The following is a 19,701-nucleotide window of genomic DNA, read 5'->3' as shown; positions in this document are numbered from 1 at the left end:
TTTCTTTCTTATTCGCATTTAAAATGTCTAGCTTTTAATAAATATTTATCAGAATCTTACAACCAAGTTTTCATCTGATGTAAAATGGATAGAAATACATTACTGTATTCAGTAAATATTAAGTCTAGTAAATACCCTAGTAAGTTATAGTATTCTTTCCTTTGGGAAGGTACCATCTGTGCAGTCTGCAATTCTGTTGAATAAAGATGTTGAATCTATTTGATTACAGGAGAAAAATAATAGATTTCTGTGCATTTGTTTGATACGTGCATTAAATTAAAATCAGTTTTGTCAATTAAGCATCTTGAAACAGAGGGTGGGGGAGTGGTTCCCTATTTTATTTCTTTTCTTTTGTTGCTGGGACAACCCTATTAGTTAGGTATATGTAATTATAAATTAGGTTGATTTATATTTTTGCTACAGACCGTTTAGAATACCAGAATAGGGAGGGTGGTGTAGGTTTAAGTTTATTATAAAGGCTTTATGGCTTTTCCTATAATACCATGGTGGGCCGGTCACTAGTCAAAATGCCCGGGCTGATTTTTGTCCCAGTCCAGCCCTGCTGATCACATATCACAATGTGTGCTATTTCAGCCAACAGTGCACCTATATCTTCTCTGAAAGTCAACTAAATGAAAAGCGTAATATCTAATTTCATAAGAATGGTTCAGTGTCATAGCCTCTTACTTCTGTAGAAGACAATAAATTAAGACCCTTTCCAGGAGCTGAAAAGTGCTATATGTGAAATGTTGTAAGAAGGCACAAAATATCTGGGAATCCTCAAAAGTTACAAAGGAATTAAACCAGAAAAAATGTATCAAAACCTGCATGGAGCAAGAGGATTTACTTCTCAAGTTAGCATCAGCAGAATAAATTTAGACTTAAAACATCTGATTTGTATGTTTTTACTAAAGCTTCATCAGAGGTTTAAAAGATACAGACGATACTCTCGAGACTGGATTAAGGACAGGAATGAAGAAAGTGTTCTTTTATTTCACTCCTCCTGAGTACAGACACTCGTTCTTCTCCTGACAGCCAGATTCAGGGTGCCTGCCTGCCCCTTTTGATCTCTATCAGTAACTGAGGAAGCCGGCTCTGAGCTGCGAGCCCCGGATTGAAAATAAAACCCTTCTGAGTCCCGCTGTTGCAGCTCTTGCATATCAAAGTGGAAACCAAACATCAAACCACAGCTGATTTCCTGGCTTTTAACAGTGTGCGCTACAATTCTGCTGATGATTCTTTCATATCATTCTGCTACCAGTCCAATAACACTGGTGTCATCATGCATTTAATTACACAGCAGAGAACCCAGCCTTCTAAAACCCACTCCTCTGACTGTTGGTTGGGAAAAAATGTGTTGTTGTTTCAGCTTAATTGTGAAACAGCACAATGATAATCTCCTAGTCTCATTATCCAGATGAGAAGGAGCTCTTTGTCTGAGTCCTACAGCATTAGTGCAAAACAGTTATTCCTGTCCATTAATTAAAAAGCTTTTTAATTAACTTTACTGTTAGCAGACTGCTTTTTAGCTATTTGTGATGCATAATTGTACATTACAGTTGGGAAAGGAAACTCGTAAAACATTTAGTCCAACATATTACAAAAACTGAATTATAGCTCCACTTTCTTAGCTTACAGTAGGGCCGTGCGGTCTTCTCCTGCTGTAGTTCATATGCTTCACGGTTTAATGTGCTGTGCCTTCAGAGAGGCTCTTGTGCATGCGTGGGTTGTAAAATCATGTATATCACCTTTCTTCTACATTCTGAATCTCGGTTTGAAGTTTAGCACGTTGTTTTGACCATGTCTACGTACCTAAATGGGTTGAATTACATTCAGGTATGACACTAGTGTTTAAAGAGGTGTACCTAATGAAGTGGTAGGTGAGTGTATACTGACACGAGGGGCATTTTCTTGTCCGTTTCATTTCTGACATTGGTGTCTTGAAACTATGATTAAAATTATTGGAAGACATTTTTGAGCAGATAAAAAGCAAGTCCGTGGTGACAGGCTGATGTGAGATCAGTAAGGTGGAAGCAGGAGAACAGGAGCAGAAGGATACTGAAATCATCACAGGGGAATATTTTAACATGCGAAATATTTTTGGGAGCAGGATTTTGTAGAAGAGCTAAAAAGGAGAGACATTTTTCTTATCCTTGTTATGTTTTACATCTCTGGGCTTCCACAGATCCAGCTGCAAGTGCTTTATGCTGTTTACTCAAAGGAAGTGCGCTGCAGGGACTTCCTCTGAGTAAACAAAGAAATGGCAAGATAACATTATGTAATATCGGTGTTCAGTCGGCCCGGACTTAACAAGTAAAGATGAGGGATTTTCTGGTTGGGGAGGGGGAGGCAGTTTAACATTTTATCTTTACATTTGATTATTTCATCAAATTCTTCAGTGGCACTTTCTCACTTATCCGCCCGACTCAGCCGCATCAGATAGATAACTCAGCTGAAGGGTTGTTTTTTTTGAATATTGCATTAAATGGGTGACCTGAAAAGAAAAGGCAAGACCATGTCGCCTTCTTCCATCATCTCAGGAATCTTTTCTGATGATTATGTCATTGTAGGTGTGGAAATGGTTAATAACTGAGTTGAACCCATTTAAAAAAAACAAAACAAAACAAAAAAATCCCAAAGGTCATTAGGAGCAGTTATTGTTTTTTTAGACTAACGGGTGTGGAGGTGTGAAAAAGGCTGGGGACCACTGGATTAAGAGACAATAGACTACTTAAAGACACACAGGAAACCAGTGGGTCATATAATGTCCCTGCAGACTAATTGTGATTAAGTTAGTTTAGGGTCTACTTGACATTCATGCACAATCTGCAGCTATTGTTTGTTTCTTTGTGGTACTTCAAATCAGAACAACTATGGTCTGGTTTGGTTTGATTGGAGATTGCAGAACGACAGGTGACTTCTTTCCAATGCCAGTTTTTTAATGGATTTAAGGGGTGGAAGAAGAAAAAAAAAAAAAAAAAAAAAAAAAAGGACAAACGAAGCAAGTGACTTTTTATTATTTTTATTCACTGACTAAAAGAAGAGAAGCATTCATTCCACAATAATTCAAATCAACATTCGGCAGGTTGACCCCTCAATTGTATGCCATCTGTCATTTCAGAGGTTTTACGTGGAGGTTTATAACGCGTCATCCCTTTTCTTCACCACAGAGTCATGGATCAACACTGTTCAATGATAAAATCTGTCCTCTTACTTCCAGAGGACTCTTCCCCTGCAGACTAATCCAAAAAACAAACAAACAGCTGGGACAATTTCAAATATCACTTTTGTGCCTTTTCTTGTGGACATTCAGGGTAAAACTCTGTTTTGCTTGGTCTTAAAAATCCACAAGCCATCCTTTTAATCACACCTTGGTCTGTTTGATATAGCTCAGGTGAGTTACAGAATTGACTCGCTTTTAAAGCTCTGTGCAGAACAGATTTGGAAGTTTTTTTTTCCTGAAATATGCTCTGTGGTACGTGAAGTCTATCCAGCTGTGTTCTGGGTTCAGTCTGGTTCCCTGCTTACAGAAAGGAGGTAATAACCCGGTGCTATGTGCTCACGTTAACCGACACAGTCACACAGGAACGTTACGCTCAGAATATTCAACATTAACGATGGTAAAACCATTTCTGCAAAAAACACAACAACAGAGCTTCTGATTTACAAAGTCTGCGTGATTTCAGAGTATACTTCATGTTCATAAATTGAACCCGGACATGTGTTGCATAAGAGTATACCACGGTAATGCATTGTTGATACCTATACAAATATGCACTGTGTGAGTTTAGATATCTATATAGTTTATATTTCTTCCTCTATGGTTTTTCTAAAGATGCAGCCGGGCGCGGTCAGCAATGCTTGTGCCCCCTTTCTGGCCACTAGTAAGACTGCTGTTATTGCAAACTGTCCTGATTTTAAACAAATGCACAACATTCGTACCACGATAAAACTGGGGCCATCTAGCCAGTCTCACAGAGACCAAGAGTGAGCCCGCCGTCACCGCTGCTGTCGCTGGGCTGGCTGACCAGAATCAAAAAGATCTTAAAACTAAATGATAAGATTTCAGAAATCATCATAAGGCCAAGTATTGTCATTGCAAGTTCTTATTAGTTTACATCTTCGTTTCTATTGTATGACAGTGAGAAAAACCAAATATAAAAATAGGAGGAAAAGAAAAAAGAAAAAGAGGATGAGTGTGGATTATATGCATTCCTCTTGCATAGTTGTATTGCTGGACTGGGCAGCAGGCCTGCCTGCCTGGCTAATTAGGAGGTTTGGCTCTCCAGACTTGACAAGAACGACTTTGTTTACCAGCCAGAAACATCACAGCCACAGTAGCTGAGATCTAAATGGAGATAGTTGGCCGACACTGAGCATGAATATCTATCAGGTCCCTGATACAGTCAGGCGCTGCGTGAATCTCGCCATGCATCAACGATACTGACAGAATTTGGCCAGGTTAATGCCATCAGTGCCATTTTGTCGTTTCGCCTCTACATCTACAGAGAAGCAAGTAAATGATAACACCATTACTATCGCACCCAGGCTGACATCATCGTCATCATCATCATCAGCTGGCAGGAAAACTAAAAGCTGGAGTGTCCAAACTTCCTGTCAGTGCTAGTACATCTAGCCTCAAACACATGTACTTATCTCTGTTACAGGACTGATTTTATACCAGTGCAATGCACATCCAGTGTTTGTCTCCAAGTTACTGAAACACATCAGGAAGCTAATCAGATTTGTCACATTCCTGCATGCGGCCAGCCCTCTGTGAGCTCATTCAGTCCTGCATGTACTGGTAGTAGTCTGTGGTCAAAGCATTTAAATGAGAAAACAAACCTAAAAAGAAATACAACCTTGCTATGAGGAAACCCTGTCTCTTCATGTTAATCCACCAGAAACACTGAACCAGCCCTGAATGTCTTTTAGGGAAGGCTTCAGGCCCAGAACCATCTTACTACCTCTTCTTCTTAAACTATTTAAGTTTCATTTTCCAGAACATTCTGAGAGTCAACATCACAAACCCTCGAGTCGGCATCGAGTCTAAGCAACGATCAAAGTGGAAATGAAACTTGTGATGAGTGTCTGCCTGTGGCTCTGAGCCCGCGTTTAGGCGGATGCAGATTTGACACAGTCTGCTGCTTTGGTACTAAAATAACACACACACTCATGACCCTGTCCATGTCAAGGGAATTAGCAGTGGCTATCACAGAGGTTTCATACCCATCCCTCTGTATAACAGCCTTGATTGGACAGTATATTTACAGTTCTGCAAGCATGCCACCAAGGCCAACTTTCTCAGATAGAGTGCATTAGAGGCCAGCTCTGTGGGTTCATTTAGGGGCCATGTGAGCCCAGTTATCTTCAAGGATTTCTCTGAATGCACATAACAGCACAAGAAAAAAATTAAATAAAAAGAAGCTAAATAATAATTTTAAAAAAAGTTAAAGTATAAAATGGTCAAAAGGGCTGCGGCCACTTGAATGTGCAGTAAGTGCTGGTAATGGTCTCCTGAATAACTGACATCCCATCATCCCTCCAGAGCCTTCAAACCTGTCATTTTTAATGGCAGGACTCATTAAAAATAAGGCTCTGCTAGCTTTGTGTCAGTCAAACAAACTCCGTCTGCATATGTTATAAAAGTCAGCCCAGCACAGGCTCCCGTGCATCCAAAGTGAACATGCATCTGTGTCCTTAACATGCAGTCCTGTTTTTCACCTGCCAGACTGACTCAACATGTGAAACCACCTGATTCCACAGCCCTCTTTTTTTAGCACTGTGATAGTCAAGTTGCTTTTGTCACACCCCCCCCTCTGTCCTTTGTGACTTTGTGTACCGGACACAATATGGCCTCAGAATGCTGAAGCATGGCATCGCAGAAACACACATTAGAAACTCAATTTACCTCCTGAAATGAACAACACCCTTCATAACCATTTCTAAGTGTTATCACACCTCCACTCTGCTCAGACCAGCTGCTAATCTGGTGTGACTCGTCAGTTCTAGATGCATCTCTGATCTCTTCACACATAGACCATTCAAAGTAAAAAATATATAGTTTCTGTAGATAATCTTCTTGCAGACCTTGCAGCAGTAAACTGTTTGCATGTCAGACGGCCTGAGCGACGCCTGTGTGGAATGTCCCGTTCCTAGAAGATCTCTAGCAGCAAATCACTTTATAGCTCAGGACTAAACACTTCCCCTCAAACTCGACCTTGGGTACAGGCTTACTGGCCAAACACCACATCACATGAGACACATGGGCCTTTGTCCTCACTCTGCCATTTTTCAGGGTGCAACTCCTCCTGGAAGCATCTGCGAGAGTGTTTAGTCCCTGACTTTACTGAGATTGAACCTTCTTAGTTTTACATTCATTTGTTCCTCACAGTGAAACAGACGATGGACAGGGAAGAGAAAGGAGGAGGAAAACTCCAGATCACTCTGCTTAAGCCTCTGTAGGAGTGTCCTGCACTGGACTGGACTTTAAGCAACATGCACTGTAGACCCTGAGTGCCGTTTAGAGGTAACACTGTACAAGATGTGCAGCAATGCTGATCCAATAATGCCTTAAAACCCATATTCTTGTGTTTCTAAACACAGGGCACAGTCAATGACCAGACGGGAAGCCTTTTGCTCTCAGGTCTGGATTCACTCCAACCACATGGCGAGACTGTTGACATTTTATCACATCCAGTATGGTCCAAAGTGTAAGAAGGGCAGAGTTTGACACCAAACAGACTATTAATAGTCAGTGGAATAAACATAGGAAAAAAAAAGGAGTGGAGAAATATCAGAAAAGTAGGAGCTTTAAAGGAGAAAACAATACTGGACCAGCCTCCAGTCAGTGTGTGTCTTTGTGGGCACTTCAGATAGACTTGTGTCTGGGTTAAGTTTGTTCCTCTGTGGTCTTTGGCAGATAAGAACACATCAAGGGTGGAGAACAGATCCAGTGACTCCTAAGATTCTTTCAGCTTCAGGCCTGAGGTTTCCATCGTCCTCCTCCTTTTCCAAAAACCGATTGAACCCTGAGAACGAATGATTTCTGTTCCTGTTTCCCGCTGCAGAAGAAGTGATAAGACTACACTGGTGAACACGAGCAAGCCTCGCCCTCTCCCCTACAAATACAAATACACACAGGCATGCATACATCGCATGGGACTGCACAGCCAAAAACATCTTATTTATATATTTCTACTGCATACAAGTGAAAAGCTGAGCAGAAAAATGTAGGCAGGATCCGAGAGGAATCAAAACACGATGGCTGCTAAAACCTTCATCACTGCAGCTTTTAACCCTTAAAAACTGAACTAATAATAACAACACCTAACAAAGCCAATATTTTTCTGACAGGCAAGGTTTGAAAAGCAGTGAGACTTCAGAGGCTTTCAGGCACAAGATGGCTCAATATTTAGCTATTGGCCACAATGCTGGACTGGTTGCACTTCTGTTTGACCTCTTGTCTCCTTGGAAGGATAAACCAGGATTTCTCTAAACGTGCCTTCACTAAAATAGAGTTTTTTCCATTTCTAGTTTTGTGGCGCAAGTATTTCAGCAAGCTAACAAATCTGAACTGTAATTCTGATTATCTGAGCTTAATCTCTGGTAAAAACACCATTCCTTCCTTTAATTTTGGCAGATAAACAGCCAAATCTAAGTTCTAGCATGAAGCCAATAAAATCTAGAGACTTGTGAAGACAGGAAAGTGCTGATGAAACGAGAGTGGAACAGCTTCTTAAAAAAAATAAATCTACTTGCTTATTTGAGGTGACCAGTTACTTTGACATTACATTCTACTAAACACTGCCGTCATTTTTACACCTCTTACCTGTCTGACATCTACGAACAATACGAAGCTCTAACAGCTCTAACATCTCTCACATAAAAGAGCTTTTAAAAAGAAGAAAGAAGGAGGAGGAGCGTGGAAAAAGATGACATTAAAAAACCAACACGTTTTGGTCTGAATGTGTGATGTTGGTACGTTTCCCCTCTGAGTGTACAGAGCTATTTACAGCCACAAACAGCCTTTAAAAGAAACTCTTGGTACCAAAGTGCATTTATCCTGAGATATGAACCAAGGACTATAGAGATTATCATGGCTAAACCACCAAGGTCCCCTTAAACAGACAAGCAAACATTTGGTATCCGGGGCCAGTCGCTGCGATTAATTCATTCTGAAACTAACAAAGTGCTGGCACACTGGTTCCATATCAGTCCATGGGGAAGAGAATAAAATCACTAAGGTCAACACTGTAAACTATAGACCCTGATATGGACCTTTACAGTGTGCAGTGCCATTGTCCTCGATCTTTGCAAATCCATGCCTGAGCTGAAGCCATTTGGGTGGGCAGCTTTTCTGACAGTGGCTCGTTTACTCACGAAATTTGGGTCTAAAGTCTAACCCAACTTCCATTTTTCCTGTTAAAACCTCAACTCAGCTCAGAAAACTCCAATAGGACCTCATAGCCACTGAGCAGTCACAGCACTGTAGGATCACACTGCTATACTGAGCCCAGTAATCAACTGATGGTGCTCGGGTCTATCTGGAGTCATTTGGTCTATGATGCCTCGCTTTAGCTGTTAACATTCATTTCATGTATTAAAGTGATCGCATTCACTTGAAAGCAGACAAGTAAAGACACTGACTTAATCAAAGTCATGCAATTGTGAATGAATGAGGACAAGCTCAGCCAGACCCACAGTGCCAAAGCATTTCACCTCAGATGACCGACCATCAGTTCAAACATTAATTGGGCCCAGCAGGTCCCCCATTGACAGCATAGATTCATTTGAACCACCCCACAGCCTCTCAGTCCCTCACATCTACTGAAGATATAAGACACGTGCAGCAAGCAGCATGGTTGTGCCATTCTTTAGTCTTTATCAACCATAATCTTTGAAAACAAATGTATGATTAGGTTTGCTGACCCCTCCGACTGAGGGTCTATCGGATGGCAAGATAAACAACAACATCAATAACAACAACTGTAGCCAGAAAACAAGGGGCTGTTTCAAAAGGCAACTGTGACTCAAGAGAAAATAATCCAAAGAAAATAAAATAAAAACAAAACTTCTACTCACATTAACTGATTGTTTCACACAAGCTACACAACATTGCCACCACTGCTGGTCTTAGAGACATTAAAAGCCTACCTGAGACTGACAGAAGCAGCTTTCGTCACATGACCCGAAACCTTACTGTGCTGCTGCATTGGAGGAGGAAGAGGAAGAAGGGGGGAGAAAAAAAAAAAAAAAAAAAAAAAAAAAAAAAAAGGAGCAGTCTTGGCTGTCAGTGAAACCTACAATGTTAAAACTCAGCTATTCAGCAAGAGTAAGCCTTCAATGGCTGGCCAACAGCGTCAGAAATGAATTAAGTTACATTCAATGCACCCATTCCTCCCTCCTTGCTCTCAATCATGATTTGTTCCCCCTCAAAAAGAAAGAAGAGCTCTTCCTACCAACAGTACTGCTGCCATGACCTGTGTGATAGCTGCTCCTGCAGAATACTGCTGCTGTTCTAACATGGCCTCACCAAGAGTTTGGAAGCTGTTACAAAAGAGATTACTTAAATCACAAATATACATATGGCATTAAGGAACAAAACCCCGTTTTCTCTTAAAAAAAAAAAAAAAAAAAAAAAAATATGAAGGACTACTTGAAGATGTTTTTGACCTCAGAGCCCTCCAGCGTCATGATTTTTGACTTTGTGTCATGCATCCCTTCTGCGTTCTTACAAACAACTGGAAGGCTCTGAAATCAGAAAGGCAGAGATATTCATCCTGAAAGTAGAAAAAGAGTTTCTAGTTGTCGTTTTGTGATGAGCTGAATTTTGTAGTTTGGCCCTGAAAGCGAGTCAGAATATGGGGCTTCCCCATTTAGCTAACGCTGAGGTTTCCCTAGAAAGTCAACAAGTGAGCAGGGTGCAAAGTGTGTTGGCAACAAGCATGTAACAATATTCTCCTCAACACCATCGGTAAGGATCTCAAAACCCCTAAACTATTTTGGCTTTGAGTCGCGCCCCCCCCCCCCTCAATAATTATCAGTCATGGTGATGACACGGCTGTTACATTAAAACTCACTAGCAGCAGCCACAGCCATTTTACAGTGGCGTTTCCCACCTGGCTGGCAAGGCTCTCGAACTAGTGGACAAGTGCACGAGATGCTCTTTCAGAGCAACAGAAGAAGCAGCTATGGTTGTGTTACCCAGGAAGTTACTAATCAGTAAGTTTACAGACTCCAGACAGATGGACACAGAGCAATGGTTTGTTAAAAAAGATTAAAAAAAAAAGAAAAAAAGAAAAAGAGAAACAAAAGAACTAAAGCTAATAGCTTGTGCCTGAACACACAACCCTTCTTAAATTCCTACAGTTCATCACTCAACCCGCCTGCCTGTCCTGTTCTAGCAGTGAGCAGGATAATAATATATCTCTATTTAAATACACACAAAGCCAATACAGGCAAGGGAACCACCACGCGGGAAGAAGGAAAAAGAAACCTCAACTGGGTTATACAAAGAGCAAGGAGGGATGGAAACAGTCAAATTAAAAAACAAAGGAAAACAAAACAAATCAAAAGGTACATTACACAGATGCTCCAGAGGTTATTAAGGTGAAGGAGAGAGCTCTGAATACTTGTGGGCAAGACCAGACCAGACTGAGCTGAGCGGGCGCTGGAAGCCGCACGCTGACCCACAAACTAAAACCTGTGAAGTCCTGCCAGCTGTCAGATCTCTGTGTGATATTCAAACCGAATGCTTTTCAGATTGTAATTAGCAATCCAGTTTTAAGTGAATACTCCTATCTGCAATATACATATATTTAAAACATCAGAAGCTGAATCCATTTTTCAAGCAACTGGCCAACTGGATAATAAGAGCAGCAAAGCAAGACGACGTTGAAAAATGGTCAGACTTAATTATGGAAAAAAAATTTAAAAAATAAAAACAATCAGCTCACGTCAGTTCACATAATTTATAGACTATTCTTAAGCTCCACTTTAGATTTTTCGTTGGGTCTTGGTCTGGTCTGGTCTTGACACAGTTTAGGCTGTGATGTCTTGGGTTTGCCATCCCCTGTCTACATGCCCATGCTGAAGGCGCGCAGCTCATGATGGAAGTGCTGGGTGGGTTCGGACAAAAACACGCTGGAATCCAGGCAAGGCTGCCAGACACGGCCGAGGCCCAGAGAAACCTCCTTCACCAGGTTGTGGACTGGGTCGCCCTCTACGCACACCGACTGGTCTGGATCAAAGTCGATGCTCTCCTCGGAGACGGTCAGGACACGGAGGCTGGAGCCTCGCAGTCGGGAGATGGCCACCAAGTTATGGGACCACACAGTGTAACCTAAATGGATTCAGGCATTAATCATTCAGATTTCAAAGCTAATAATGAACATGTTTTGCAGATTTATACTCGAAACAAACCATAACAACTTCTTTTTAATACGGCCTACAGGAAGGCAAGACTGCCAATGAACTCTGCAGTTACTTTACTGCTGGCTTCCTTCAAGCTACATTAGCTCTCCTGCTAGCAGCCAGTGCACTACTGCCGATGCGCAGTGTAGTAAGCATACCACTGAATTAAATAATAGTCTGTAGACTGGCTTTTAAATATATTTAAAAAAAAATACAATTATTCAGCTTTTTCCAGGGATGCAATCTAAAAATATTGGACTGGTGTGTCCACAGTCACAACAGTAAGTCCACAGCTTGCTGCACTGTTTAGAAAACAGTCACTACAGGCCTGTTTTGTATGGAATTATTACCACTAGCCACACAGATCTGACCAACTACAGCTCACATTCTATCAAAGAAACAAAACTGAACTCACCATGTATCACGAGTACAGCCAGCTGAGTACATCTCCATGTCAAGAGGACCAAAGGGTCTTCGTTACGATTGATGCTGAGGTCAGGGAAGTCAGGGCCATCCCTCAGGAGCAGGAAGTGAGTCAGCGTTTTGTTGTACTGCTGGGAGATGAGCTCCAGTGTGGCGTCGGTCACCGGCATGCTGTAACTGTCGAGGTGAAGTCGCTCGAGGGGAAGGCTCGGCTTTAGGACCCTGAGGAGCTCAGAGCTGTCGACCTCCAGGGCCATGACGTACACTCGCAGGTTGGCGCTTACACGAACCTGGGGAAGACCAGGTAAACTTACTGATATGCTACAATTTACTAAATACACAGAGCCTCAATTCAGCATGAAATAAAAGCCACAATACAGAATCACAGCAGTACCAGTGCCTTCCAGTTATCCTCTGTAGCGGTCCCTTCTAATGATTTAAACTCCAGGGTGGCCCCGTTGAGCAGCAGGGAGAGGCGATGAAGTGGAGTTCGCCGTGGAGATGCCAGCAAACCACAAAGCTCAGATGTAAAGTCAGTAAAATCGAGAGCCAGAGAATGAAGGTTAGAGAGGCGATCCAACTCAGATGGGGAGACGAGGGGCCCTGAGGGAAATTCGGAGGAAAACTTTCAGTTATTCAGCATTACTGTCACATAATGTTTACAAACTATATGATGTAACAGACATACCTAGCTGATGGTCCAGTAAACTTAGGTGCTGTAGGGTATCAGCTGAAGGATTGGACAGGCAGGATAAAGAACAGGAAGTCACCAGGCCCAGCATGAAGCTACAAGACAGCCACCTCAGCTGCCTGCTGTTGGAGAGGACCTCCATAAACAACTGTTGGATTCTATCGAGAGACAAAGAAAGACCATTTAAAAAACCAGAATGACTACAGCTGCCGTCAAATCTGGTTTAAAAAACAAAAAACAAAACAATCCCCAAAATCATTCCTGACAGTGGAGTAAAGAAAGAAAAGATCATCAGGGTATATACACTTTCAAAATGTCCTGACTTTATGTGTTTAAATGTAAGCCTAAAATGGATCTATTGTAATGATGTCCAAACAATTTCGACACACACACTACAATCAGACTGGTGGAGCTATGCTCAGCAACTTGGTGCATTTCACACAGTGTTTTATGGACAATTGTGTCTACAACACAAACCACAGAGCACAGAAGCTACACTGAAATCTCATTTTTATTTAAACATCACTTACTGAACTACTGCTCAGCTACAAAACAAATCCACAACTGCTGTGAATGAGACAAAAAGCTATCAAGGCAGGCAATGATGTGCATGTTATTCTGAAAAGCCAGTAGTCCATGTGCTCTGTAAGTTAAACTGACATTAAAAACACCTGACACAAACCGGCCAACTATGAAACTCTTCGCCAGTTAAGTGAATGCTATTGATCATACTGTTACAGTGGATCACTCTGCTGAGGAATCTGGGATCCTTGCATTCATGTGGATGTTACTGTACATCAGTAAAAACTGCAGCTGGACAATACGCTCTGGACCTCAAGAAACAAAAACAAGGCACTGTCCTCATCCTCTAAATACCCTAAGAAATCCCATGTACATGCCCCAAAAAGTGAGAGCTGTCTGGGAGGCATACTGGACACAAACACTGTATTAAAAAAAACGAGGTTGTGTGACCTTCTTCATAGTCCACTTCTCATCATTGAGACAGGGAGTGGATCTACATGTACCTATCAGAGCATGGCTATCCATCATCCACCATAACGTGTGTCCCAAATACAAAAACACTCAGAGAATGACGGGAAATAAATAAGAAATAGCAGCAGGAGGGCCAAACTCAAATGCAATGACTGATTTAGGCTGCTGCAATTAATAAACACAAATTGACAGAACATAAAACTGGATTCAAGTCATAACATTTTCTGTCTTTTTACTTTAACACACACACACTCTCACTCTAAAGCCAGGAGCTTTTCTTTCAAGCTGTAAATATGTTTCTTAAAGCTGTAAAGTTGGCCATTTAAAAAAAATGGAGTCTATTGGGACTGATTTGCTTTTGGAGCCAGCCTCAAGTGGCCAGCATTTTTGGCACTTCCGTATTGGTTTAATTCATTTGCTGTCTGCTCAGTGCAGAGGTGTGTACATGCATTCAGATTTGATGGGAATCAAAATTTTCCATCAGGGTCGATATACATAGACGTTGGATACTGGGTTATGTAAATGACCACTATTTAAAGCCCTCAGTCTTTTAAACACCAACAACACACAAAAACAAACGCTCCTTTTTCAGAGAGTCAATGCTTTGCTTTGCTACTCAGTTTTCTAGGTGGAAACCAGACACACACTTTGAGTGTTTGACGTGGACAAAGACTGTCCTGTGATGAAAAACTGTCTTTTCTTAATTTTGTAAATTAATTGCCCTTTAGAGACACCAAACACCGCAGACTTTCCATAACAACAAGAAGATGCAGTTTTGGAAATATTACTCATTCACACCCACATGCAGCTTTAATTATCACATTTGTCAGTCATTTCAGTGAAACCTGTTTTCATGCTTCGATGTTGTGACTTACTCATAGATCTTTTTGTCCCCCTGGTGGATTACATGCAGGTGAGAGCTGTCTAGTAGTCCCTCTTGCTGGAGAATGAATGTGTCTCCATACAGACTCAGCTTCTGCAGATTTCTGAATAGACAAAGACACGTACAGTTAGAGAAAAAAAAAATTAAAAAAAATTTGCAGTTATTACTAGAACACCTGTATCAACAGCAGCAAGTCAGATGAGTCATCCGATCCAAACAACTTAAAAAAAAGGTTTCACCTGTTAAACAAACTGCAGCCATTTTGTTCAGTGTAATTTAGTCTTCACTTCTCCTGAGCTGCTTTCTATCCCGCACAGAATTATGGCTGCCCTGCACTTTCCCGCAGTGCTGTTGAAAGCCCTTTATATGCTGGCACCCAAAATAGATTGGCAAAGATCAAGCAGCAGTGTATACGCCAAAGTTGATTCTTTCGAACACTGATGCAGTCAATGTAAGCATAGTGGTCACAATGCAGCCAATTACCTTGTTTCAAACAGACGATCTACACCTCTTTTGATAGTAATGTTTGGAAGATCACCAACATAAACATGGCGAAAAGCAGAAAGGACGAATTTCTTTATAGGACCGGTTACAAACATAAGAGGGAAGGGCAGGTTTATCTGCAAATAGGATGACATTTTCTTTCACATCAGTGTTGTTTTGGCTAAATGAACCAACAGGATTAAGAGGCAATAGATTTATTCATGTTATAAACGTATTGGAAAATTTACATTTTAACATTTTAAGCCATTTTATCACTTCAGTTTAATTTGGTCAGACATAAGTTACAATCAAATAACTGCAAATGACAATAACATGTATATGAATATCTTAAGAAATCAGTTAACACTATTTTTACTGTTTTCATAATGATTGTGCTTAAAGTCAGCATCCCTATGAATGATAATGACGACCTTTAAATAGTCCAACAGTACAACGACACAAGATACCAACAGCCATTACATTATAAACAAATATGAACCTTATCTGGGTGATGTGTAGTCTTCAAATAATAGTCAAACAGGTTCCATTAACCCAGAATTTCATAATTAGTGCATCCCTACAATCAACACTTCGCAAAGTGCCATCATTTATTGAAAACAGTTCCTGTTGTAGGCCATTTTCCCAACATTTTTAAATGTCTGAATTAGCCAACTCAATACTGATGGGAACATATCCCCTGCATAAGTGTCGCACATGCACCAGTGCAACCACAAGGGTTTCATACAGCCGCACATGGCACAGGCGTACCTGCAAGGTGAAGCGCATGTTACATTTGATATACCCACTTCCTGTGTATCAGCTGAGAGTTCAGGTTTATGGGCTCATGTGCAGCTACTTAGTGCCCTTAGAAAGAAACAACAACTTGCCTGTTCTCATTATTCGGAACATATGTCAGTGCTGGTGGAGCTGGCTCAGTGCACTAAATGAAAGGAACAACCCCCCCCAGAAAACAACAACAAAAAACAAAAACAAACAAACAAACAAACAAACAACAGGCTTTTCATTACCCAATAGCGAGCTCTGAAGTTAGAGGTTGTAGTCCTGATCTTTTCAAAACTACCATGCACAAAACAGACCATGGTTCTTAGATTCTCATAATGCTTCATCACCATGATGAGATCAGTGGAACAAGTTCATCCATTTATTTCAGTTCTGCTTTCCCCACCAAGCCCACTTTCACAATTCTACATCTGGATGAACCCAAATTTGTCACATTTTAAAAGTGTGTTTGAATAAATCAGGTGTCTGGAAGTGGATTACCACAGATAGATCATTATTGGTGTCTATATGTTGCCTGATACACACCGATAGTCAGTGAAAGTGTTGTGTAGGAAGTGGGAGAACATCCTTCCTTTGCCGCTGAAGCTTATAAAAACAACAGCCTGTTACTGAACTGAAACGTTATCAGTTAAAAGACAGCATTGGCACCAAATGCAACTTTCTGGATCTAGCTAGTAAAGCTGTACACCAGCAGGGAAGTGGGAAAGGGTTTAAGTTATCCTTAAACTGAAACAACTTTAAAACAAACAACAAAATAATGTCAAATATTTCAACCCCTTTAGTAGAATTAAGACAAAGCAACCAGTTTTGAATGCCAGCATCACAAAACACTGTAAAGAAGACGGGAGAAGGTGGAAAAAGGTGTGACACAGCTGCACCAATGAAATTAGAAGCGTTAACAGTGTCAAATTTTGACAGAGTAGGAGAAATTATCCTTTGTGTGTGTGAGAGAGAATATAAGTGATCACGTCCTACAAACGGACAACAGGCTAAATACATCCACACACTGTATATTTGTGTGTGTGTGTGTGTCAGTGCTGATATCAGCAAGTCACAGCCAACAAAGCCTTCTAGCCTCCACCAGTGCTGCATTGTACCTGCTGCTATGGAGAGACCATAATGAGAAGTGTAAAATAGGACAGGTGACAAAAGGCATGCAGATGCCTCGCACATGCACCACCATTTAATTTATGCATGCAAAGGTGCCCTTAATAAACCATATGCATAACGCTTGCTGCCACTGCAAAGACCTGGCATGATTACGTAACTCCTAATGCCAGGGTTTGTTTATAGCTAACTGAGCTAGCCAGTTGCTAGCTCACTGCGACGCATCTAAACCCGAGAAATTAAAAAAAAAAAAAAAAACAAAACAGGGCGAACATGTCAAGCGAATTTTTCACTCCAATTAAAAATATCAAAGCAGACATTTTCAGAGGTTATTTTCTAGTATTACCTATTGTTTCGGATGCTGGTGAACACACATAACACCTGGTCCAAGTAGGTGGCCACGGCATCCCTCCATCGCTCCTTGTGCTGCGGGTCGCTATCGGGACCCGGAGGCTGGTCCACTCTGGCGGACGACGGGTCGCTGTTCTGATGGCTAAGGTTTCCTTCCACCGGTGCGAGTTCTAGCTGCAAGTCTCGCACAAAAGAGCCAAACTTTCGCATAAGGAACTCAAGCTTCGGGGTTTCGTCAGAGCTGGAGCATCCACCACCACCTATTCGCAGTTTGAGCTCGGTCCACAGCGCGGGGTAGAACAAACACTCCCTCCAGCGAGAGCACACAGCCGAGGCCCGGAGCTTGTCTCGGTCGGACAGAAAGGAGAATATGTGGACAATAAGCTCGCTGGGCAAAGCCATGGCTCCGACACCCCCGCACAGAGCCATGGCGAGCTAAAAACGGCAAAAGCTGCTGTCGAAAAACCAACCAGACGTAAACGAAATGTCACAACCGTTTATTAAAGCGACGAGGTAGCAGCTGCGAATAGCAGCGACGTTTCTTCCTCTCGGCAAAAACAAACCGTTTTCAGCTTTGCCTTCAATACTACTGGAACGTACCACTCCACCGAATTACACGGGGACGGAAACAATCCCCACAAACCTTATCAAAGCATCCATCGCAGGTATTTCTTTTTTATTTCCTAACACTAATATTTTATTCTACCACGCTGATGACTTAGTGGTATTTTCATCAGATTTGGAGTAACCCGTGGCCGCATCGATACCTTGTCACTTGAATGGTTTCATCCGAAGGTGCTGTTATTTTTGCCATACTGACGTGCTCCGTTAGAGGGCAGTGTTTCTCGGCTGGAAAAAACCCGAGCCTCCACATGATCTTTATTTTGGAGTAAGTTTCCAGCACGACACACCCCCTCCAGTTCATGCCACACTCAAAAAAAAGAAAGAAAAAAAATTACAAGGACAAATGCATGGTATGAAAATAATTTGCACAGCATATTTTTAACCAATGAACTGCATCCAATGTGAAAAGTCTGGAAGCAAAAACTGAATGGTAATGGGAGTTTTATTTTTTTAATGTCATTATAGAAGACAAAAAAAATGATATAACTGTTAATATACTCCTACTGTAATGTACGTAAACTCTAAAGTCCCTGAAAAAAGATGAAATGTATTTTGACATACTAACTGGAAAGGTTTTCTTGAAGACGTTTCACCTCTCATCCGAGAAGCTTCTTCAGTTCTAAGAGCAATTGGTGGAGAGTCCCGGATTTTTTCCCCATTAATTTTCTTTTGCCTTTTCTTTGTTTAATTTGGTTATTTTGTGTTCAGTTTCCGGATATGCCTTAGCCTTTTCGGGTAAGGTAGTTGTTTGCAGTCATTTGATAAGTTAAAATCTCTCTGTGACTGTCTATTTTACCTTTGATGAAATTTTTATAACCATAATGAATGATTGTTTAACTTAAACATAGTGACACCAGTGTGTAAAGTGTAAAAGGTCAAAAAAAGCAACTCATCATGCCCCGATCTAAAGAAACTCAAGAACAGATGAGAAACAAAGTAAGTGACATCTATCTAAAGGCTTATAAAGCCATTTTTAAGGCTTTGGGTCTCCAGCGAACCACAGTGAGCGCTATTATCCACAAATGGATTGCGTTTGGGATCATTACTTTGCGTCCACACTCGTTTCATCTGACTCTTGGTGGCGCTGTCACTTGGTGTTCGCTCGCTCTGCGGTAGAGTATCACTTCCTGTTCCTGCTCAAACACAGTGGTGTTTCTGAGTAGCTTATTTGCGTAGCAATTTAATTAACAACTTTTAAATACATTCTTTTTCATAGTATAATCTTCACGTGCTTCATCCGAAGCACACTTTCTGTGTACTCACTACCTAATTTATAGCCAAAGTATTCACTCACTGTCTCTGTACTGTTTCGCTAGCTTAGCTTAGCTCGTAGCCGACTCGTTAGCACCATGGCTACTTCACCTGTCCCTCCTGCACTTTCTTGCTCATTGTGTCAGATGTTTAGTTACTCCTCGGCCTCCTTTAGCAGTAATGATATCTGTAACAAATGTAGCATATTTGCAGCTCTGGAGGCCAGGATTACTGAATTGGAGACTCAGCTTCGCACCCTTCATTCACCCATAGCTAGCCAGGCCCCTGTAGCTGGTGCAGCCGAAGATAGCGTAGGCCCCGCTAGCTGTTCCCCGGCAGACCCCAAGCAGCTGGGGAAAGAGGGCGGCTGGGTGACGGTGAGGAGGAAGCATAGTCCTAAACAGAAGCCCCAGGTACACCACCAACCCGTTCATGTGTCTAACCGTTTTTCCCCACTCGGCAACACACCCGGTAATTGGTGATTCTGTTCTCAGACATGTGAAGCTAGAGACACCGGCAACCATAGTCAATTGTCTTCCAAGGGCCAGAGCAGGCGACATTGAAGGAAATTTAAAACTGCTGGCTAAGGGTAAACGTAAATTCAGTAAGATCATAATTCACGTCGGCAGTAATGACACCCGGTTACGCCAATCGGAGGTCACTAAAATCAATATTGAAT

The 19,701-nt window shown here is 41.6% G+C and overlaps 1 protein-coding gene across 1 annotated transcript; it reads right to left on the bottom strand.

The window, feature by feature from the left end:
• Positions 1 to 3,015: 3,015 nt before the first annotated feature.
• fbxo33 (F-box protein 33) lies at positions 3,016 to 17,806 on the bottom strand. The gene is made up of 6 exons (XM_085391499.1): positions 17,143 to 17,806; positions 14,398 to 14,508; positions 12,527 to 12,687; positions 12,233 to 12,441; positions 11,831 to 12,128; positions 3,016 to 11,344 (listed from the first exon to the last, which is right to left on the bottom strand). Exons 1-6 carry the CDS (start codon positions 17,574 to 17,576, stop codon positions 11,079 to 11,081), a joined length of 1,479 nt encoding a protein of 492 aa, XP_085247625.1. The 5' UTR covers positions 17,577 to 17,806; the 3' UTR covers positions 3,016 to 11,078.
• Between the last annotated feature and the right edge of the window lie 1,895 nt (positions 17,807 to 19,701).

Source organism: Rhamphochromis longiceps, linkage group LG19 (assembly GCF_057381845.1).
Source record: "Rhamphochromis longiceps isolate RC_006_pf linkage group LG19, R_longiceps_female_GT1.1, whole genome shotgun sequence".
NCBI classification, from domain to species: Eukaryota; Metazoa; Chordata; class Actinopteri; order Cichliformes; family Cichlidae; genus Rhamphochromis; species Rhamphochromis longiceps.
This window is presented reverse-complemented; position numbering and strand designations above follow the sequence as displayed.

Excerpts from the sequence above, each read along its gene's own strand:
- fbxo33 (XM_085391499.1), bottom strand. The coding sequence starts at position 17,576 with ATGGCTCTGTGCGGGGGTGTCGGAGCCATGGCTTTGCCCAGCGAGCTT. Across the intron at positions 12,442-12,526 it reads TTTACTGGACCATCAGCTAG|GGCCCCTCGTCTCCCCATCT; the intron begins GTATGTCTGTTA and ends AATTTCCCTCAG. Across the intron at positions 11,345-11,830 it reads GGCTGTACTCGTGATACATG|GTTACACTGTGTGGTCCCAT; the intron begins GTGAGTTCAGTT and ends GAATCCATTTAG.